The sequence below is a fragment of the Epinephelus lanceolatus genome, chromosome 14 (genome assembly GCF_041903045.1).
Source record: "Epinephelus lanceolatus isolate andai-2023 chromosome 14, ASM4190304v1, whole genome shotgun sequence".
Classification (NCBI taxonomy): Eukaryota; Metazoa; Chordata; class Actinopteri; order Perciformes; family Serranidae; genus Epinephelus; species Epinephelus lanceolatus.
Window position 1 is genome coordinate 12,464,783 of NC_135747.1, and position 22,831 is coordinate 12,487,613.

General features: G+C 39.9%; 2 protein-coding genes across 5 annotated transcripts; both read left to right on the plus strand.

Annotated features, from left to right (window-relative positions):
* Positions 1–1,027: 1,027 nt before the first annotated feature.
* On the plus strand, positions 1,028–21,181 carry LOC117251435 (uncharacterized). Of its 2 annotated transcripts, XM_078174364.1 has the most exons (8): positions 1,035–1,156; positions 3,198–3,576; positions 15,250–15,399; positions 15,529–15,689; positions 18,236–18,452; positions 20,156–20,259; positions 20,398–20,535; positions 20,861–21,181. In XM_078174364.1, exons 3-8 carry the CDS (start codon positions 15,289–15,291, stop codon positions 20,955–20,957), a joined length of 828 nt encoding a protein of 275 aa, XP_078030490.1. In that variant the 5' UTR covers positions 1,035–1,156; positions 3,198–3,576; positions 15,250–15,288; the 3' UTR covers positions 20,958–21,181. The 2 variants fall into 2 exon arrangements, with proteins under 2 accessions (XP_033473605.1, XP_078030490.1); XM_033617714.2 differs by lacking the exon at positions 3,198–3,576 and having other exon boundaries at positions 1,028–1,156.
* On the plus strand, positions 1,230–14,410 carry LOC117251436 (putative methyltransferase DDB_G0268948). Of its 3 annotated transcripts, none has more exons than XM_078174367.1 (7): positions 1,232–3,043; positions 4,068–4,132; positions 4,422–4,582; positions 4,725–4,941; positions 11,949–12,049; positions 12,289–12,426; positions 12,568–14,410. In XM_078174367.1, the coding sequence occupies exons 2-7, from the start codon at positions 4,118–4,120 to the stop codon at positions 12,656–12,658; spliced, it is 723 nt and encodes a 240-aa protein (XP_078030493.1). In that variant the 5' UTR covers positions 1,232–3,043; positions 4,068–4,117; the 3' UTR covers positions 12,659–14,410. The 3 variants fall into 3 exon arrangements, with proteins under 3 accessions (XP_078030491.1, XP_078030493.1, XP_078030492.1); XM_078174366.1 differs by having other exon boundaries at positions 1,233–3,043; positions 4,018–4,132; XM_078174365.1 differs by lacking the exon at positions 4,068–4,132 and having other exon boundaries at positions 1,230–3,043.
* Positions 21,182–22,831: the final 1,650 nt, after the last annotated feature.

Sequence of the window (22,831 nt, forward strand, 5' to 3'; positions counted from 1 at the left end):
AACAGGCCATTATCTCCATTATCCCTCGAGAGCAATTAAACACGCTTTGCTACCCTGGAGGGCCATCCTGGGCAACCAAACCAAAACAAAGATGTTTTTCACTTTAGCACATGGTCAAGAGAATGAAAAATAAACTTTAACAAGCACAAATCAGTAGGGTTAGGCAGTGGTTTTGGAAAGACAGAAATGACTGACCTTGTGACCTCACATGTTTGTAGGGACTGATATGACAGAAGTAATGACTAACTTTTTTGGCTCTTTTGTTCAATGTACATTGCACTAAAAGTGATTTCTGGAGACACTGCTGGTCACTGGACTTGATGTAATTGTGATGATGCCAGATTTAAAACCTAGTCAAACATTGCACCATATACAAGCAGGAAGTGAAAGATTAACTTGACAATATTCTCTGTCATCACCTTTCTTAAAAACAGTCCTGATTGAATCGAGAGAGTGAAGAGACCTGAAAAGCTAGTTTTGAGCTAAAATGATTTTCGTTACTACCCCTGACTTATCATAAATGATTCTTAAGATAAAAGGTGTAATTAAAGGTCCAGTGTGTAGGATTTAGGGGCAAGTATGGGCAAAAACTGTATCTAATATCCACAACTATATTTTCATTAGTTTACAGTCACCTGAAAATTGTATTTTCATTACCTAAGAATGAGCTGTTTATATCTACATGCGGAGCGGGTCTTAAGAGGAGGACACCATAGTTCTACGGTAGCCATGTCATGATCCTGGGTTTTTGTTAATATTATGTTATCGGGGGTTTTTTTGTTTTTGTTTGTCTTCTTCCTTGTTTTGTGATTCATTCATGTTTAATCTGTTTCCTGTTTTATTTTCTGTCACATCTGTCTTCCACCAGTCTTGTGGGTCCTTCCCTGTTCCAAGAGTCCCTTCACAACTGTTCTGTATTAGTCTTGTTTTCTCCACCCTAGTCGTCCCCACTACACCCTTGCTGTTAGCCAATTCCCAGAATGGACAAATCAAATATTGGCTCTAGATAAGGCCATTTCTGATTCTGGCCATCATAGTTCTCCTACATGCCTAGCACAAGGGAGAGGTTTCAGTTCTCCAACTTCAATGCCAGATGCCACTAAATCCTACACACCTTTAAGGATGTAGCTTGAGGAGAGCACATGAGAGATTCAAGGTCAGAATCAATATTATTGGCTGTACACATACAAGGAATTTGACTCTGTTTTTGTTGCTCTCTATCTACATACACAGAAACAGAAATGCAGCTAAAAACAAGGAAAACAAAGCTGAACAAAAGTAAACAAATATTTATTATGTGCTTACAAATAGGCGAAGGATAGTTATGATAGTTATATATATAAATATATATTAAAACTACAAAAAAAACAAGATACAATGTCTACAAGTCAGACTGTTTTTGGAGATTGTAAATAATAACACAGTAGTACAAATGTGTATGTACAGTGTATTACATACACTACATATACATATAGTTCAGTATATACAGCAGCTTAGGTTTACATTTGACCGTGATATATGTAAAAGAAAACAAAACAAAAAAACCCAGATTTAAATAATAAAAATATTAGAGATAGGAAACAAGAACCGATTCCAGTCGAGAACCGGTTCCAAATTGTCCTATCCACCAAAAGGGTATGCCTCAGAGCTTATCAATCCCTTTTGTCGATGCTGGCATGTTTTTCTGACAGATGTGCAAAACAATGTCATTAAACTCATGTCTATGCTGCTAAAAACTTGCAACAAGAAGGAGCCATGTCAGAGAGGAAGAAATGGTCCAAAGCGTGGCTTTCTTTCACAAAGAAGGATGATGATAGTGCTGCTTGTAATGTCTGTAAAATGATAAATTCAAGTAAGGGTGGAAACACCAAAAATTTGTTGAAACATCTTTCCATTCAGTATGAGCTTAAATTCCAGGAATGCCATGCATTTGACACTGAAAAACTGTTAGTGATGTTCCCAAACCAAAGGTGAGTATAGTTAAATAAACTAAAATCTAAAACTAGGTGGGAAAAGACATTTCAGTTAAATAAAAAAAACCTAGAGTAGACTTTACAAACAATATGATGTATTCACAAAACTAACTAAAATAAAAATATTCAGGAAATGTCTTCAGTTTTAAGCTTTCAGTGTCAGTTGGTTAAATTTGTCAACACAGACAGCATGAAGAGGCGTTAGTGCACAATGTTTATTGAGACTGGAATTTCTACATTTCTTTGATGAATGTAGGGCATCATAAAGCATATGGTAGTGGAGGCATGGGGTTTTTATTCTTAAAGGACCAATGTGTTAAATAGCTCTTCTTCTGTTTTATTGTGAATTTTTTTATATATCGTGTTGTATTTTAATATGTTGTGATTTTCTGCGGCCACTGCTTTTACCAGGTCTCTCCTGTGTATCTCAATGGGCCTTCCTGGTAAAATACACTTTAAAATATAAAAAAAAGAAAAAAAAAAGTAAAACACTAAAGGAATTTTAACCAGGAGAAGTTTCAGCTGGTTGCAATCTATAATTCTCGCCACTAGATGCCACTAATTCTCCCTAAGTCTAACACACTGCTCCTTTAATTCTTGCCCCTGACAAATACCCCCATAATTACGATACAAATAAAACTAAACTCACCAAAATAACAGCTAAATGAAAACTACACATTTTAAGTAAATAAAAACTAAACTGAAACAAGCAAACACACAGCAAAACTAAGTGAAACTAAACCGAATTGGAAAATAAAAATAAAAAATAAAATAAAAATAAAGACGAATGAAAAACACAAAACCATAATAACGTTGTAAGCACGTGCAGATATGTTGATTTGCCACCAGGAGTGTAGTAACTAAGATCCAACATGTTTTCTACTACTTTACATGTAATTTCACAACATAATTCATTATCATGTCAATAAGCAGCTGTAAATACACAATCTAAGGGAAATGTCTGGCCATGAAAGAGTTAAGCAATATGCCCTGCCTCTGTCAGGAATTATTAACTGCTTTGCAGCTGAGTTATTACAAAGACTTGTGGCATGAAGGGAAGCGTTCAACAAGTAAGACAATGTAATGTTTTTACTTTGATCTGTGTAACTCTTCCTTCAAAGTTGTAAATGTATTTGCACTCCCATGTTTGAGATGGCTGCTTTTATTTACTCTGTGACTGACTGTTTAATTCAGTCACTATTTCCTTCTGTGTCTACACCTCAGGAAGTGGGTGAAGAGTTAAATGCTGGTAGTAGAGCAGAGTGTGTGAGTGTGCGGGAGTCAACAGCAGAAGGAGGATAAGAAAGTGCAAGATAAGAGAGCAAATATATAAAGGGCGAAAGAGGCTAAAGGCAAAGGAGCACAACAAAGGCAAACAAGACGGGAGACAGAAAAAGAATAAAGCCAAACAAAGGAGACTGTTTTGGAACAGAGGTTGGAGAAGGATTAATTAGCAACAGAGCAGAAAGAGAACAAGTTAAAACACACCAACATGACGCACCGACTGTTCGAGGGGAAGGATCATGCCTCTGTCTACCAAAAGTATCGCTTTACACCTCCAGATGAGCTCAAGAAGATTATTCTTCAGTATCTTGATACAAAGGTATGCAATGGTCAAATATGCTGTAATTATGAAGGCTATTCTCATGCACTGGTCGTACAATTTCCTGTGAAAAGCAACCCACCAAAACTTGTACATTTCCAATGTAATGATGAGTTAGTAATTCATGCATAACCCACAGATTTTAGAGGGTTGCGATCACATGACCAATGCGCCAAAGAAAATCTCAAGCACAAATTTGTCTTTCCTATGATAGCGAAGGAATGACTCACCCTAATCTCCCTCTGACTAGCAAGTGCACGTTTCCTTCGTTGGTTGGGTTGGTTAGAGTTGGTTAGGGTTAGGCAAGAGGAGTGAGATAGGTTAGGGTTAGGGTAAGAATGTCAAGGTAAGCCACTCAGAGGCAGAATAAGGCAGAGTAGGGCAGGTCATTCCTTCACTATCCTAGGAAACACAAATTCACGTTCTCAGTGGTCTCTCAAGAGGCAGGTTGAGGCAGTGGATGGGTCACAAAACATAGGACTTTCCCTCAGGAATTTCCCTAGAAGATGGATGTTTGGATGCGTCAAACTTTGAGTGAACTATGAATGATTTTAAGGTATGTCCACACCATGTTTCTTTTCCTAACCCTAACCACAGTAACTTCAAATTGCCTAAACCTAAGCTCTATAATGTTGTTTACATAACTTTACACTAAGAATGTAACATCATTCGTGGGCGGCTTATTCGTGACATATCACACAAACTGTTATATGAGTACATGTTACTGCATAATTCATATATGTATTATGTATTCTGTTGTCTTATTGCATTATTTCTGCCTATTGGATGCACAAACTTCTGCAATATATGGATAACAATCCCTACATATCTGTTCACATCCTCAGAAGGGACAACCACATGTGCTGGCAGTGGATCTGGGGTGTGGGACAGGTCAGAATGCTCGGCTACTGGCACCACACTTCCAGCAAGTGGTGGGCATTGACGTCAGCGAGTGTCAACTGGAGGAGGCCAGAGCTGTGCCAGGGTACCCTAACATCACATACAGGTAGGAGTGTATGAGTTGCCCTATATGTGTGGACATAATTACTATTTGAAAATAAAGAATAAAGATGGAATGGTAATTTTCAAGAGGTATCTCGAAAATTTTGAGAGAAATTAGCAGTGTAACCTGTCTGTTGGACCTGCAGGCAGGGGATGGCAGAGGAACTCCCTTTTCCAGACTGCTCTGTGGACTTGTTGACAGCAGCGTCAGCAGCCCACTGGTTCGATCGGTCGAGGTTTCTGGCTGAGGCAAGTCGGGTTTTAAAACCGCGGGGTTGCTTGGCTCTGCTTGGCTTCAGTGATACTAAAACCAGACTTTGCTACCACAACTGTGGAGAAAGACTCAATCACATATGTGAAGAGGTGAGTGTAGACTCTCGTTTCAATATGATCAGCAATGCAAACCTTTGTGAGTGGCAGCATCACCAACAGCTTAAGTTATAGCTGATAATACAGTGAAATGGTGCCACCTAAATATTCTTCAGGTCTTAAAGCTGGGTTAGGGCAACACATTCTCATCCCAAACCATCACATATTGCCTCTTTGTCAGTGGCCTTTCACATCTACATATTACGTACTAGATAGTCTTCTGCGTCTGCTCTTGATGTTCCAGGACACACTGCTAATTCCAGGATGTCAACAAAAGCACACGGTTGGGATTAGGTGAAAAAAGTATGGGGTCAGATCAGTCTCATAATGAATAAACTCACGCAGAGTTTCTCATGAATACACACGCTCTGGTTTGCAATTGTATTTCAGACTCACTAATGCACACGATCTGTTTCGCAAATGCACACGCTCTGGTTCACAAATATAATTTTTATGCAAACTTGTAATATAAATTCGGAAATGCACATGATCTGTTTCGCAAATGCACACGCTCTGATTCACAAATAAAAAATTTCGTGCAAACTTGTAATATAAATTCGGTAATGCACATGCTCTGCTTCACAAATATTATTTTGAGTATTTTGGAATATAAATTCACAGATCATGCGAATCGCTGAATGTGCATTTACAAAATGCTTCTCATTTGTGAACCTCTCTACATTTGTGAGACTCCCCTGACGTCGCAGGTCAACGAACGTCACCATTGGCTGATAAATCTGTCAATCAAATTTATGATTCTGATTGACAGATTCATCAGTTAATCAGGTGTGTTCGCTTTCAGCCTATCGTATGGCTCCTTACATAGGGTGTATTCATAGTTTATGTTCATTCAAACATGTTACTTGGCTAAGCAGAACGCTTCAACTCATTATTATTCAATAACATTGCATGATTTACAACAAGGGGATAATAAGATAAATGTGTTACTTACAGGTTGAGATTGATCCATGTCTCTTCCACCGTTTGAACACTGCAAACAGTAGCTCAGTAGCTCTGCGATTGGTTTAAAAGTGTGGAGAAAATGTAAGAAGCCATACAACTGGCTGAAAGCGAACACACCTGATTAACTGATGAATCTGTCAATCAGAATCATAAATTTGATTGACAGATTTATCAGCCAATGGTGACGTTCGTTGACCTGCAACGTCAGGGGAGTCTCAAAATTCACCAAACAGATTTCTCTCACAAATGTAGAGAGGTTCACAAATGAGAAGCAGTTTGTAAATGCACATTCAGCGATTCGCATGATCTGTGAATTTATATTCCAAGTGTGCCTCAAAATAATATTTGTGAAGCAGAGCATGTGCATTTCCGAATTTATATTACAAATTTGCATAAAAATTATATTTGTGAACCAGAGCGTGTGCATTTGCGAAAGAGATCATGTGCATTTCCGAATTTATAGTACAAGTTTGCATAAACATTATATTTGTGAACCAGAGTGTGTGCATTGCGAAACAGATCGTGTGCATTAGTGAGTCTGAAATATAACTGTGAACCAGAGCGTGTGCATTCGTGAAAAACCCTGCGTGAGTTCATTTATTATGAGACTGATCTGACCCCATAAAAAAGCATGTGGTTAGGTTTAGAAAAAACATCTTGGTTTAGCACTCAGGAAGCAAACACCAGGCTCCCAGATAAAAGTCCGGGGTTTATTGGACCCATCCACCAACCCGGCCCTATAGGCAGGTGGGGGGCAGCTCCTTATACTGTATTTTGTTGTTATTACAGCGTTTCAACCTGCCAGCGGCCTGCCATGCCACCACGACAGGTGCTGTGTGGCCGACTTGCAGTGTATGTATACCAGCGGCAGCTCAAGGTCTAACTTGTGTAACCATAGCGGCAGAAAATTAGCTAATCTGGCAGCAAGACAGGGATGGGGTTTGTACTGGCTGAATTCGGGTTGCTTCAGCCACCAACTGGGGTTCTGTCTCTGGAGCTGCTGCCTGCTCCCTTCCCAGTGAGGTGGTCTGTAATGGGGTGGAGTGAGGCGGAAGATGGATTGTGATTTATACTGGGGCTCTTATGTTAGATAAAGTTGCTACATAAACATGGGCTTGAAGCCACAGTTGTGGGCCTTTGGCTCCAGTTCACAGAAGGCTTCTCACCATCTCTGAAACACTATAGCTATATTTTATTTTGTTCATTGTCAGGCTCTTTTTTAAACTCTGTTTTTTTTTCTAAGTCCTTTTTTGGGTTTCTTTGCAGTGTTGACAGTTGTTACCAATGCTGGAATAGCAACTTTGCCGCAGGCATAACATTTATTTGTAGACTGACGTCGAAGTTCCCTCATCAAAAAGCCATTGCAATTTTTCCATTGAGTTTTGGATTATTGCAGAAAGTAAGATCTGTGGCAAACAAATGTTTATGACACTTCAAAGTTAAGTTCAGCAAGATAATCTTCATAAATGAACACCACGTTTCTAATTTTTGAGGCTTGAATGCAATCACCAGAAGTAAAAAGCTAATGTTAGGTTCCAAACAAACTACATGACGGTCACATGACTTCAGCGTCACCACCACAACGAAGCTGTAAAGCCATGGTCAGTGTAATGACGTTCTGTAGTCTCCAGCCCTTTTTAGGTAGGAATTGTGCAAATTTGCAGGAAAGCCCAATCAGTCTTTTTTCAGCATTGGCAGTATAAAAACAAAATCGGGGAGTGCGGCAAATTGCTGCCTACCTACTTTTGTTTATACAGAATGTGCGAGCAAGTAACAAAACATGTAGCTCAGCATGTGACGTAAACAGTGACGTGGGAGGGAAACTGCGGCTAGTCAGGCGGCGATAATCAGGCGGCGATACTCTCGTAAATCGTCCTCGTCATCTGACAGTTAATGGCCTCTTTGTTTGTGAGGACAAGGAGGGCACGTGATGCCTTGTCTCCCCAGTTGCTCATCTTTACAGTGATGTCTACCAGTGGCGGCTGCTGGTCTTTCAAGGAGGGGAAGCTCATTTTCGGCCTACATCATAAAATGTGTCCGTTTATTTATACGTAAATTCTACCCTCTGGGGCTGCTGCGCGAGGCTAGTGTGACCGCCTGTGAGTGCTTTGGGATGGTGGAGCGGCTCACAGCAGCACCCGCTGTTGGTTGGGGACAGTAACTGCAGAGCGACAGAAGTCAGAGTCTCCAAATACGAGTACAGTCTCCAATAACACCAGAAAAAGATGCTAGATTTGTCACTAGTCATTTTTAACAAAGAAAAAGGATTGGAAAAGTCTCCAGATCAACTCGGAACAACGGAATGAAACTTGAAAAATGCTCCGGTGGTGGTTTATATTTCAAGATCGCTGATTCGCTCATTTCGATGTCAATCAAAAAGGGATTCAGCCTCAGACAGATCATCCAATCATCATGCAGAAGCCCAGCGTCCAGGCCAGCCGAGGCCAGCCCACTGCCCCATAGACCCCCAGAGACGCTGAGCATCCGATGGGCGGGACAAAACCGAACATTTATCCAATGACTGTCTAGTTTCACTGCAGTGGAACAACCCACTCTATGCTTCCCCATTGAAGTCTTTGGACGTTGAGCTTCTACTGTTTAATGCACTGTGACGCTACGGGAATGAATGAGAAGAAAGTCGCATCAGTGACCTGTGATAAGTAGCTGATTCTGAACAAAAGCTGAACGCGTTCTAGCACATATTTAGTCAATGAAATGTAAACACAACAGTACATATTTGACCACTTATTTTTTGACATTTTAGGGAAAGCTGAGCTTCCCTTGCAGTCTTAGAGCAATCGCCACTGCTGTCAAGTTTGTGTTTCCCTCTTGCTACTAGCTGCTCACTAATTCCTGCTATCAGCTGTCTCCTGTTTATCCACTGCCAGTGGGTCGCATGTGCGGCCTCATCAACAGCTCCTCCCACAAGTCATCAACAGCCCCTCCTGTTGCGGAAGGCCGCCTCAGTCTGTTTAAACAAAAAGGGTTATGCCAATATGACTACCCTACGAGGTGGAAAATTGGGCATTTCGGATCAACTCGCCAATCTGGCTCTGTGTGTCTAAACGCTCGCAGCTTGCCGGCAAAACGGCCCAACATCCGTGGAAAATCTGGCAGTGTAAAAGGGGCTTCCCTTTGCCATTTGTTGGCAACCACCATTTTAAGGCATCTAAAAGCTTCAGAATTCAGGAGTGGGGTATAATGATGTTTTTTTATGTTCTAGAAAGTCTCTTAAGCTTGTGTTAACCACAGACCATATATAAGGCATGTAACCACAACCTATTAAAAAAACCCACTGACTTAAAGATGAGCGAACCAGGGGTGCTAACTTGTTTCTGGGTTTGTGAACTCACTCCTTTGCCCCTTTATAGGAACGCCCTTTCCCTGAAATGACCTGTGATTAGATTAAATTATTTCATTGAGGGCTAGATAGTCTCGCCACCAGACAATCAGAGATCTCCGCCTTCTGATAGTCTGGGGACACTCCTTTCTAAAGTGTGTTTAACACACCGGAGAAAACGGCCAGCAACAAAGCAACGCCTCTTGCATTTTTGAAAAGGACACGCCTTCTTGGAAATGTGCGCTCCTCCTTTCTCGTCTGCAAGGAAACAAACACACAGAGACACACACAGATCTTGAAAATGGATGCCGAGAGATTTAACTCCGTTTTATCAAACATGTGCTCATCCGTGAAGAAAATATTTTTTCCAGCGGATGTCTTAGTTACAACATGATTGAGCTAACTGGAGTAGTTTCATGTCGTATCCGACAACGGGAGGCTTTTAACAGATGAAGTCCTGATGTTAGCTTTCCTGCTGCTGTTAGCTGTCCCTGTCAGCTGCAGCCACTGATGCTTTCTAGACATCGTGATTTCCCAAAACTGAATAAATACCACACATAGCAACACAAAACGCTCAATCATAGCTCAATCATGTTGTAACTAAGATATCCGCTGGAAAAGATATTTTTTTCACGGACCGTTTAATGAGTTATTACCTATTACAGACACCGCTAACGGCTAACAGGGCTAACAGCTAACAGTTAGCCCAGCTAAATGTGCACACAGAAATAGTAATGTTTGTTCAATCATTGTGTTTATAGACTTTACAAACATCGGATTAGTCCAAACGGTGATGTGAAAAATGTGATATACAGGCTATATATATATATATATATATATATATATATATATAGCTAAAAGCTCTGCTGGTTTTCTACCCAGAAGTATTTGTAAACAACAAGGCCATTCCCTCTATAGTCCGGCCGGACGGATGAGTCATGGCCTTGTAAAAGATTATGTTTGTTTCTTTTAGTTGGCAAGAATGTGTCACCGCAAATGCGACAAACATCCACTAACTTTGACGGCGTTTTCTGCGAGCACGGCTGAGCCATTTTGTACCACTACACGTGTTTCTAGTGGGACTATGTTTACAAGCACAAGAGTTCAGCGAGCCACCGAAGGACCGCCCTGCAGATTTGCTATTGTTTCTGCAACGTAGGGAGTTTTTTTAAACTCTGAAATTGTATCCGCCCATCTAAACACAAAATCAGGGAGAAAGTCATCAGTCTTTCGTTAAGCAAAGCGTCTAAAGACTGACTTGTGAGTCTAAGGGCTAGATTTTGTAAATCCTGAAAACAGAACCAAGAGGAGGTACAGAAGTCAAGTGCTCTCTCAGTCCACTTGAATTACAGTATGCTCAAAGCTTATTATAGGATTTATGTCCAATGATGCCAAAATTACACTGCCTACCCCAGATTTAAAGGAATAGTTCATTATTTTGGAAAAAAATGTCTTCACTTCCTTTGGGTGTGTCAAGTACATCAGTGACTTGCATCAGCTATGTGTAAGTTCTCCTCTAGGTTAGAGTGTAAAGTTGACATCAGAGGATTAGTAACTACCAGTCAGTCTGTAACTTAAACACAATGCACAATGACTACTTGGGGTTTAACCTAGTTTGGTCTTTAAGTCTTAAGCAAGTGGCCAATCAACAATCAAGGATAGAGAGGCATTTTAGCCTTTAATTGATAGGACAGACAAGTGTGAAAGGGGGAGAGAGAGAGGGAGTGACATGCAGCAAAGGGCCACAGGCTGGAGTCGAACCCGGGCCACTGCGGCAACAGCCTTGTACATGGGGCGCCTGCTCTACCACTAAGCCACCAATGCCCCAAAATGGCATGTAAACCATGAAACAGTTATGCTGTGTGGCAGCACATACCATCAGTGAGTACAATTCTGTGATATTTAATGATTTACAGTTAAATTGTAACTTATCTCCACAGTGCAAACACTTTTTTTTTGTTTTAGCAATGCATAGTTCACACCTTATTAATACTTCACGTTAGGCAACAGCCACTTTAAGTTTTAATTTACACACAGCAGTCAGGAGGTGGTCAACTTAGCTTAACATAAAGACTGGAAGGGTGGGAAAAGTTCAAATACACCTTATAATTCTTGCTATGTAGTGCTTTTTATGTTGCTTGTTTAATGAAACAGAAAGAAAAAATTACAAGTTACAGATTTTTTAAAGTTATTATTTCTTGTTGAGGGCAGCACGGTGGTGTGATGGTTAGCACTGTCACCTCACAGCAAGAGGGTTCCTGGTTCAATCCCGTGTGTGGGAGCCCTTCTGTGTGGAGTTTGCATGTTCTCCCCGTGTCAGCGTGGGTTTTCTCCTGGTACTAAGGCTTCCTCCCACAGTCCAAAGACATGCAGGTTAATTGGTGACTCTAAATTGTCCGTAGGTGTGAATGTGAGTGTGAATGGTTGTCTGTCTCTATGTGTCAGCCCTGCAATAGTCTGGCGACCTGTCCAGGGAGTACCCTGCCTCTTGCCCAATGTCAGCTGGGATAGGCTCCAGCCCCCCTGCGACCCATAGAAAATGGTTGGATGGATGGATTTCTTGTTGATAAACAGCTGGGCCCAGTATTGTGTGTAGAGTCTTGTCAAAATAGTGAGGTTGCCAGGTTGCCCAGCTACAGCATGCTTAGTTATCAATATACATGCAATACATATTTAATTTACAAACATTCACTTCCAGGTGAGGCAGTTGCTGTTGCCATACACTAGCAGTCAGGTAGCTGTATCTGAGGGTAAGCTGGAAGAGCTCTACTCAGCCATCCCTTTTCCTGAAAAAGAGAGGTAATGACCACACAAACCTGAACGCATCTTTGTGATAGCTAAATGCAATACGATTGTCTGCTGTCTCTACAAAAACAGTTGCAGTATTATTTTGTGAATCCCTTGTTTGTCAAAGACTTGCAACTGATTAGGAGCTGAAATCCCCATTTAATCTTGTTCCTTAAAACAGAAATGCTTTTATTGTTGCTTGCTTGATGCTAAAGGCTTTGTAATAATACATCAATATGTTGATACAACAGGATTGAGTGTCTTCAGGTGAACACGTCGATCTCAGTGAGGAGCCTGGTGGGTTTCATTGAAACCTGGTCTATGTTCCAAGGTTACAAGAAGAAGGATCCCCAGGCTGCTGGAGACCTGCTGCTTAATACTCAGAAGAGGTCATCTGTCCACACCACACACACACACACACACACACACACGAATTGTACACGTCTGTTCATTCATTTGAATATTAAATGTTTTCTATACCGCTCCACTGAGTACTGAGCTGAATAATCAATCACTGCACTGCCTCACAGGTTTCTGGATGAAATGGGAGTCACTTCTCCAGACACTGAAATGAAGCAGGAGCTGGAGTACTTCTGTGTCCTGGCGTCAAAACCACAATAATGATAATGATGTGTTTTGAGAGAGTTTGAGAGTCTTAGAGACATCGCAGTCTAAAATTTGTGTACTCCAAATGTGTATGAAGGAATGACCTGTTGAATGTGAACATTCCTAAATAAACCCTTTTGTTCTAAGTAAAACTCTTGTTTTCCCAGTGACTCTCTTGTGTAATGTAAGTGGATAAGTCAGCTAATAAATACCTTTGACCAGGATTACAATAATCCTTAACACACTAATTTTTGTTATATAGGGAAGAATGTTCTGACTAGTTTGCAGATGATCTAGTATGTTAAGATATCTGTCAAAAGAGCACCTACTAGTGACTTTATATCTTACCTCTACTGTATTTTGCTTTTCTTAAAGTTTCATTTTGCAGCCAAATTACCTCTCAATATGTTTCCCAATAGAACAGCTGATCCCTGGAAGCAAACTGGGAGGTTACATAACTTGGAAATGCTTCTGAAATATAATATACCTACCACTGTTGTTTCATGAAAGGGGTGCTGAGACGTTTTGGTTTAAATGAGAGTCAAGTTTTTTAGCCAAGCTCTTTAAACTTTAGCGTAATTGGTGGCTGATTAACTTGTTCTAGCTGCTTCAGTGCCTTTCTTTAATCTCTACTTTTTCTCAGTGGGTAGAAGGCAGCTTGATGCTGCTGACAGCTTGTTTTGTACCTGCTTTGTGCTCTGTAAATGAAGCTAAAGTAACTAATGTTCATGGTACGGCTTCTTACAAAGAAACTGAAGACAAAGAAATATGTACTGTGAAGATGTAACGCAGTTATATTTTCAATAACAAATAAAAAGATGTGCAAGTTGCTGTTTTACATAGCAATAGTTTTCCTTGGAAAATCAATGTCTTATGCTGTAAATTCAGCTCCAATTAGCAACAAATTTTCTGGTGTTCACCTAATCCACTGAGGTGAAGTGACCTGAAAAGGGTAACCGCCACTTAAATACCACCAATTTTAGTTTGTACACAAACCCTTTGTTGATAATGTGACTTCCTCACACCGTAGAGGGTGAGATATGCAAAACTTCAAGTGACACACAAACGTTTGAAAGAAAAGATAACATATTCTTTCTCCTTCAAATTAAAAAGAATAATTAAGCAATAAATGCTCCCTTGTTCAACCCAATGAAGTCAAGGGTTTTGCTGCTGTTGCCTTACTTGGTGTAGTATGACCAGTAGCTCATGGCTAATCCTAGCCAATATTAACTAACTTAAGCTGGGCATTGCTATGTAAGTGACAATAATATATAATTTTGATAAATTAAATACTGTTCTAATATGTTTTTACCATGTTTTAGCAAACATTTCAATCGCATAAGTAAAACATAGACTCAAAGACAGCGTATTTCATTGGAAGACGTTTGTATTGTTTCCTATTTGTTGTCCCATTCCACTCACTTTCAACCAGTTTGTCTAATGATGATGTCTACCAATGTTTTGGTAAAGACACACAGGAATATTGGAAAATGCAACTGCCACTTATTGCTGCTGTTCAGCAAAAACTACATAGTCTCACTTTAAGTTAATTTCTAATCAGAAAAATGTTGATATGTGGTGTATTAATAGTTATTATGATTAAAACCTTTGTTGATTTTGAGCAAAATAAGTTTTGGAGTCTCACTGAAACCAATGTAAATTTTGAAAACGAACCACTGTAACCTTGAAGTGTGATAATTTGGTATCACAGCTGTATTGCGACTTACTTTTCACATGGTTGATCAACAAAACCATTCTTGAAATGTCTTTACTGTCTTTATTTACTGCCCTTTGCACCAGAAAAAAGGACTGAATGCTGCTGACCACACTACATCAGTGTGTCACATTTTTACAACACTGATAATGAATAGCAAACAGCCCTTGGTTAAAGAAAACCATGAGATTATGAAATAAAAGAAATCAGTCAACAGATTCAGACTGAGCAGCGTTGCACACAGGATGTTAGCTGTAATAATACTTCTACCATTCGTACCTCACCCTCATCATCTCCAGGGGTTTCAATTGGTTCTGACAGAAATGCATACCATCACAAAAGATGACCCTTACTCACACAGACCTTTGAGCTTGACCTTGATTTCCATTCAACATCAATTATCGTGGATAAATGGTGTATTGCATCACCAACCCCAACCTCAAAATCCGGTATGGCTGACAGTAGTGAAAGCTGCAGTAACATACTGTTAATTAGCAATTCTCTCTTTTTTGTGTCACGTTAAAGCAGTCATGCACACACAAAATACAGTGTTGTTATCAACTGGTATTGCTAACAATAACTTGGTTTTTCACCTAGTACTAAAACAGCTTTTTGTGATCAACTTGTATGCAATGTCATTCCCAGCTCCGTCCTCTGACTTCTGAGGTTAATAGAATGCTGCAAAAGTTTTGGAGATGTCCCTTTAAAAGCCTTCATTGTCAAACATTCCACATACTGGTAGAATTAATGGGACCTCCCTGTTTCCAGGCACCCCACGGTTTCCCTCTTTTGTGTGTGTGGGTTTGTGTGTGTGTATCTGAGTGCTAGCAGAGAGGAACACTAGTTTCAGTTTAACACAAGATAAAACAGATTAATCTCTGTTTTTTTAAAGGTACGCTAGACTGGCTGATGACAGAGGGATCAACTAGCTATGACTTACCGTTTGTATGAAGGCAAGGAGCATGTATCTTCCTACTGGAAGTACAGGATCTCTCCATCAGATCATCTTTTGCAACAAGTGCTTGACTTCCTGGAAAAACAAGTAAGTGCGAGTGGAAAAATTGTGGTATTCGGTCATGTAATTAATGACACAATGAACTACTCATAATCATTCTCAATAAATAATAACAAAACTAAGCAAAGTCATATAATGTGTTAAATATTTTGCCAGAAAGGTCACCCCTTTGAGCTGGCAGTGGATGTCGGTTGCGGTTCAGGACAGGGCACAGTGCTGCTGGCCAAACATTTTGCCTCTGTGGTTGGGACAGACGTTAGTCCTGCCCAGGTGGAGATGGCTTTGCAGCATGCTAAAGAGCCAAACATCACATATAGGTAAGCATGAGCCAACCAAGAGTCACAATTAATGCTATTGTTACAACCTGAGTCTTTAAACAAAGATTTAACAGAGGGAAAGTTAAATACATGTATGCATTCTGAAAGCAAATTGAGACATCATTTTTCTTGTGCCATAACTGTTTCCCTGCAGTGTGAGATCAAGCAAGCCTAATACTGTTAATGATGTTAGATAAAAGCATTACAGTTGCCATCACATCATTTGTTCAGCTCTGAAAATCTGGGAAGCTACTCTAATGAATCTTGGCCAAAGCAGGAACAATGTGGCCCTTGTCTGGGGAAAGTCGGTCATGCAGAAAGGCCTACAGTGGAGGAAATGGTGACAGGTAGTCTGCAGTGTATAAAAACATATTCAAAAACCTTTAAACTGAGTTTTAAAAGTGATGGATTCTATCAAATAAGTTTACACATCATATATATATATATAAATATATATATATATGATGTGTAAACTTATTTGAATTACATTTAAAAATAAATTATATATATATATATATATATATATATATATATATATATATATATATATATATATATATAATTTTTAAATGTAATTCTAATAGCAATTTAGTATGTTATTTAGCATTTCAAAATTATGCTTTACATATTGTTGCTGGAATCTTACTGCTGCCATCTTATTAGGATCTTATTTAGGATCCTTTGTGCAGAGCATAATATGAATAGAGGTGACAGGGAAGGTTGCACATGGGAGAAACTTACCTTGTCGGCTTTCTCCAAGAAACCTTTTTCTGACAGAAATCTTTTCTTTTTAACACAAACACCGACTTTTTCCCAACTTTAACCAAGAGATCCCTTTCTGGTAGAAAGCCCTCAAGGAAAATGTCTCCCAACTGCTTTGCACATCTTTTTAAATGAAAAATTGCAGTCAGATGCAGCTCCTGTATATGAAACCTTCAATTCTTCAATATTAAGTCAGAAAGAATGAAATAAATATTTATATGTAGAAATTGTGTAGAACATAGAATAGATGCTGTAATTTAAGCGTCAGCCATGCCAGTTTTATAGAATTTTTTTTAAAATTTATTTTATTTACAAATGCAAATTTTTTGTAAGGTGCCTTCGCACCTTTCATCCAATCACATGCCTCCTGCCTCTCTTAAGCAAGCTCAAGTTAGCTCGAGCAACAACGTCAAGATAAATCTGACTCTAAAACTATCTGCTGCTATAAATAAGCACATCACACCATCTCCTTTAATTTGCTTTTTTAAATAAGGCTGCATACCCTTTGGCTGATACCGGACACAACTGTCAACTTGTTACACTCTGTTTCCATCTTCAGTCTGACATCACTTCCACTCTTACTGATTTCTGTGGGGGAGGGCGATTCAATTATCCCTAACCAATAAGTAGAGACCCACATATCCATGTGAATCTAACATCATTTTAAGTCCACTGTGGGTCCTCACCATTACCACATCAGTGGGCGCAGCTTGCATATCATACGAGAGTTATCATAGCCGACAGGCAAGCCGGATCCACTTCCAAATTTCAGCAGCAAAAGGGGCTTTACCTATGTCACCAGGACCACATGACCCATACAAACAAGTCAAGGGAGACTGATAAGACAGAGAACTGATGAATGTCATTCAGGCTAACATAAAACCATATTACGTTTCTGTTCATGCAGGAAATTATTTGTCAACAAGGAAAGCTACCATTGCTTTTGCCCTGTAGGCCGACACTGATGTTTGTTTTGTCAGCTGACAGTTATGTGGTTGCTGCTGCTGGCTGACAGATTGTTAAGTGGTTCACCGGTGCACTGAAATGGAGCAGACCCACTGACGTGTAGTCATGCCATCATATCTGTTTTGCCGAGGTTTTAGGAGTGGAGCAGAGCAAAGCACAACAAACTCTGATGTTGAGGGATATAAAGAACATGTGTTAGCTTAGAACAGCTTGATAGCAGCATCTGTTTATCTTGCTCACCATTGTTGTTATTACTCCTCATTGGTGCCAGCGCACTGATTGACAACACTCGACAACATCTTGACAGTGGCATCAGTCCTGCCCATGGTGTTGACTGATTAATCATCGTTTCATGTCATGTGGAGTGGGTGGATTCAAAGGTCTGGACCCAGGCAGAATATCCTTCCTACATGGCTAGCTAATTAGCTAGGTGGAGTCGTGAACTTTCATTAATGAGCAATGTCTGAGTTGGCTAAACTCACTAAACCTGTTCTTCACTTTGATGCTAATAATCCAAGATCACAAACCAGCCTAGCAGGTTAGCCAGCTAGCAAGGTAGCATGAACAAGCTTGTTAAGATAAGGCAGAAAAACTAAAGAGGTTTAGTTACTTTGTCTGTGCACTATCTTTATTCACAGCAACAGAATGACTTAGTAAGCTAACAATGTTTTGGTACACTAAACACAACACTGAAATTTACACACCAAATTTGAAAAATAGATAATTCACGAGCTGGTACCTGAAAAACTCCTTTATATTATATACTGTCAGCAGTGGTCAGAAGTTTGAATTGGCTTTTGCTACTGTTCCATCTTTAGACAGGGTGTGGCCGAGGAGCTGCCAATTGCTGACTGCTCAGTGGACTTGATAACAGCCATGTCTGCCTTCCACTGGTTTGACCGACCACGCTTTCTCAAGGAGGCCCACAGAGTCCTGAAGCCTCGTGGCTGCTTGGCGCTGCTCAGCTACACAATTGACATGGAGCTCAGCTACCCTGACTGCTGCTCCAGTACACTCAACCAAGTCTGCAAAGAGGTGCTCACAACAGTATTCACCTGAGAGACGCTACTGTAAATGTTATAAGACTGTTTGGCAGTAAAGCACAGGTTACTGATAACATAAACAATGGCTCTGTTCTTTTAGAAAATTAGGTACACTAAAAAAAAGAAAAAAAGGGTACTTAAAGGGATAGTTCAGATATTTTGAAATGGGGTTTTATGAGTCAATTATTCATAGACAGTATATTACATACAGTAGATGTCAGTCAGTATGCCCCCAGTTTAAGGAGAGGCAGGCTGGAATCTGACATGAAAGCTAAGCAATCTAGTGCGGTGGAGGGGTCAGCAACAAAACATACTTTAGTTCCACCTAAAACAGCATCAATATCAGTTTATATTTTACTATTTTTACTACTTTACCCTAATATCAGACAGTGATTTCAAATGGGAAAATTAAGCCATTACATCGCTCTCTTCAAAACCAGATTTAATTGAGAAAAACAGTGATTTAACATTGTTGAACAGAGGGGTTGCTGGTCTACCGCTGCTGGAAATCTTTATTTTGTTTGTGTAATTGTGTGACTTTGCATTTAAAAGGACTAGTTTATATCCACCAAAGTCACACAATAACATAAACAAAATAAAGGTCTGAGGCAGCAGTAGACTGGCAGCTCCTGTGTACAGCTAGCTAAAATGATTGTTTTTGTCAGCGGAGTCTGGTGGATTTGAAGAGAGCATAAATGGGAAACTGAAGTCTTTAACAGCTTCTCCATTGGAACTGGCTGTATTACAGCAAGGTAAAGCAAAGAAAATACTTTCAATATAGCATATACCTGGAGTCATATGTTTTTGAGGTAGGACTTTATTTGGTGGCTAAAATACTTTTTTTATGCTGACCCCTGTCCACACTTGTACATTGCTTAGCTTCCGTGTCGGACTTCAGCCTGCTTTTCCGCACTGTGGTTATGCCAACTGACATCTATGGTATGTAATACACTAATTATGGTTAAGTACCCCATACAACCCCACTTCAAAATCCAAATTATCTCTTTAATGGTATCTTTTTCACAGTGAGAAAAATGGCAGTAAACTTCTCACAAAAAATTAAAACACAGAGATTAAAACATTTCTTCACTCTTTTGAAACTAATGAATCGCTGACAGTCCCTCTTCAACATCAGACAAGCATTTCTGAGACAAATGCATATTTACACATTTACTGTATCTTCCCTTTGCCTCTGCTAAACTTCTGTACAAGAGTACCGGCATCACCACCTGCCTCCCCCTTATGATTCTGAAGATCGTTTTCAGTTCTGCTGATGTAGAAGACATGTATTGTCTCTCATCATCATCAGATGTGTCCTTAAATCACACTCTAGTGGATATTATGGCCAGAACATTTTCATGGTCATGGAATAAAAAATAAAAAAAGAACTACAGCACCATCTACTGGATTTTTTTTGCAAATTAATACCTTTGTTGAGTGGCACAGTTATCTCAGTTGCACACAGGTTGCATATATGGTTTTTTTTCAACAAAATGACAAAGAAATACAAAGAAAATAAAAATAAAGTGGATTATGAATATCAGACACCGTTAAAGTAGTAGTACAATAGGTGGCCTATTAAAGTGCTTTTTTACTGAAGCAAACACATCAGTGAGTAAAACATATAATGCTATGTCATACCATTATCATAGTGATGAACAATCTCATGACTCCCTGTCTCTTTGTTTTTATTAGTTGTATGCAGCCTTGCATCCTTACCGCAGTCCCCACCTGGGTGCCTACTCAATTGAGTTATACCGGGAGGCCTATAAATCCATCCCTTACCCTGACAAGGAGTGGTGAGATCATCTTTTTGTTTGGTTCAGCAAATTAAGTGTTTGGCCTAGATAAAAAATCATTCAGTAATATGACTGACATGTTCATAAATGTGCCATAGGTACATTCTGTTTCTGTGCTGTTTTTAATATCTATTACAGGCATGAGTGTGTGTGGGTGAAAAGGCCCATGCCTCTGTCCAGCTACATGGGGTTGGTGGAGTCTTTCTCGAGCTATCAGGCTCTGCTGAGAGAAGACCCGCAGAAAGCTGCCGCACTCTCCCAGGACATCTTGCAAAGGTAAATGCATGATGGTAGCATGCGTACAGCACAGTATACACATGCGTGCATATCACGCAAACTTGACAAAGCTAAAAATGCTAATAGGCAGTGCAGACCTATGATTTGATGATTTGTGTTTACATTTATTTATTTTCTGAAGCCAAACATGCTATGTGCTGTCACAACATGAAAATAATGTGTTCAGGATATTGTTGTCTGATGAAAAAATGTACATATTTTTAATGGATGTTTCATGGATCCTTAAAACTGACATATTTATCAGTGTCTAACAGTCACAATATACTACACCCACTGACAGAATGATGACACACTGTCTCCTCAGGTTGATGTCCGTAATGGGGGTCACCTCTGCGGAGACAGAGGTGGTGGTGGCTGTGAAATATTTTTACCTTCTGGCCTGCAAACCACAGGAAGCCTGACTCCTGCCAGCCCTCACAGCTTCAACAAAGTCATGAAGAAACTCGAGCTACCCCCCTAGTCTTTTGTCAACTACTCTCACCATGAGAGTGGTACTGATGTTCTCATCTAACTCTTGGCTAGAAAGCTTTCCTGGAAATATCACACTATTGTGTTAAAGGGAAGTTGTACAGATGATCAGCTGTTTCTAAAATAATAAATGCACAAATATACATTTACTCTTCAATATCTGCATTTCACATTTCTCTGTCTCTTCTTTTAAGGTGCTGACAATGTGCAGATTTATGTTTACATCATATTAGTGATTGGGTAAAGTGCACAGAAGATCTTTGTGTGAAGCTTCCATGAATACGGTAGCTACACTTGAGTACTGTAAATGAATTTCCCATTGTGAACAAAGTGCACCAGGGTAGTATTTGGAGAGGCTGTTTTACATAAAACCACTAGAGGGAGTCACTTGATCAAAAGTGATTATTGGCAGTTCATTCTTTTGGGATGCCAGATCATCATATTTACTGACATATACAATAAAATGTGAGCTGTATGCCAACACAAATGATATTGTATATCACAATCATGTCAGTCTGAGACATCTTGAGGCTTTCCAGTCAGCCTTATATGCTCTTTCTTCAGGTTGTTCTTCTGAGTCCTATGTTTTCTGTCAACTTCACACAGCTGAGTAAGTCTACATTTACAGAAGTCAGAGTGTTTGCCTGTATCAGTGTTTCATGACGCACTTTTGAAAGTAAACCATATTTAGTTACTGTGCTTTATCAACGTAGTATGTGTGTATGTGTGTGTGTGTGTGTGTGTGTATGTATGTGTGTGTGAATAAACATTACACAGGCTATACATAGAGGGTGGTGAGATAAGAAAAAGAGCCAGCTGCATGTGGCTCTGTAATCTAGCAGGGCAACACTGCTGCTAACCCCAATCTGTGTTTGCTGGAGGACGCCAGAGAGTGGAAATTGTGAAGTCGCTGTAAAACACTTCCAATGACCTACAGTGTCACTGTCTTTAGAGGGGAGCACCACTGACTGGATTCCACCTGTGATGTTGGCCCCAAACTGATCTGGAAATATGAGATATTAGTCATGGCTTTTGTGATGTTTTTAGAAATCCATCTCACATTGGGAAAAGAAGATGCTATATATGGTCTAAATTTTGTACTTTACTGCAACATCTTTTTATATTCTCAGATATTTTGTTCTCACACCTTTGTTATCAGTGTAGTCTATTGTCTTTTTATATGACATTGCAAACTACGTGGATTATGCTTGCCCTATGGGTTTTTATCGCAGCATTACAACCCCAGAACCCACATATTCTATCGTATATCTCATATTTTTAAAAAGAGAGTTGTAAATTTGGAGTTGAGATTCCTCAGCCTCTGTACTGGTCCCACAGACTTTGTCATGAGTTGTCTTTGTGATGCTCATAATTGCGTCCCCCTCTAGTTTTACATCTGCGTAGAAATACTCTCAGCAACCTTTGTCCAACACTGGGAGATCTTTTGTGACAGAATCCTGCACTTGTTTCCTTTATCGACATTCTCATACAAAGAAACATCTCAGATGCTCTTTCTTGTAAGGTTTGGCGTCCTTCTTAGGTTTTGAGCCTTAGTCCGTGCTGGAGACATTTGTTACAAATCCATTTTAGAGTTGGCAGTGCATAAGTGTTCATCCTTCAGTTGTGCTATTGGTAGCCGCTGGCATGACTTGAAGCCCTGGCCTGACTGTGACCCATGCAGGTGTTCTGAGTGGGCATGTTGATCCGGTCTGCACCTGGTAGCACAGGGGCGGCAAGTTGTCAGTTTTTATCTTTTGGCCTTGAGCTATTTCAGTTTCCAACTTTGGCCCTCCTCTGCTGTAAAGCC

What these genes read in the sequence shown, in the direction of transcription:
- LOC117251435 (XM_033617714.2), top strand. Translation starts at nt 15,289, where the DNA reads ATGACTTACCGTTTGTATGAAGGCAAGGAGCATGTATCTTCCTACTGG. An exon ending in TCAACCAAGTCTGCAAAGAG is followed by an intron (nt 18,453 to 20,155) that starts GTGCTCACAACA and finishes TGTTTTTATTAG; the next exon opens with TTGTATGCAGCCTTGCATCC. An exon ending in CCTTACCCTGACAAGGAGTG is followed by an intron (nt 20,260 to 20,397) that starts GTGAGATCATCT and finishes TATCTATTACAG; the next exon opens with GCATGAGTGTGTGTGGGTGA.
- LOC117251436 (XM_078174365.1), top strand. Translation starts at nt 3,023, where the DNA reads ATGAAGGGAAGCGTTCAACAA. An exon ending in TGAAGGGAAGCGTTCAACAA is followed by an intron (nt 3,044 to 4,421) that starts GTAAGACAATGT and finishes TCACATCCTCAG; the next exon opens with AAGGGACAACCACATGTGCT. An exon ending in TACCCTAACATCACATACAG is followed by an intron (nt 4,583 to 4,724) that starts GTAGGAGTGTAT and finishes TTGGACCTGCAG; the next exon opens with GCAGGGGATGGCAGAGGAAC.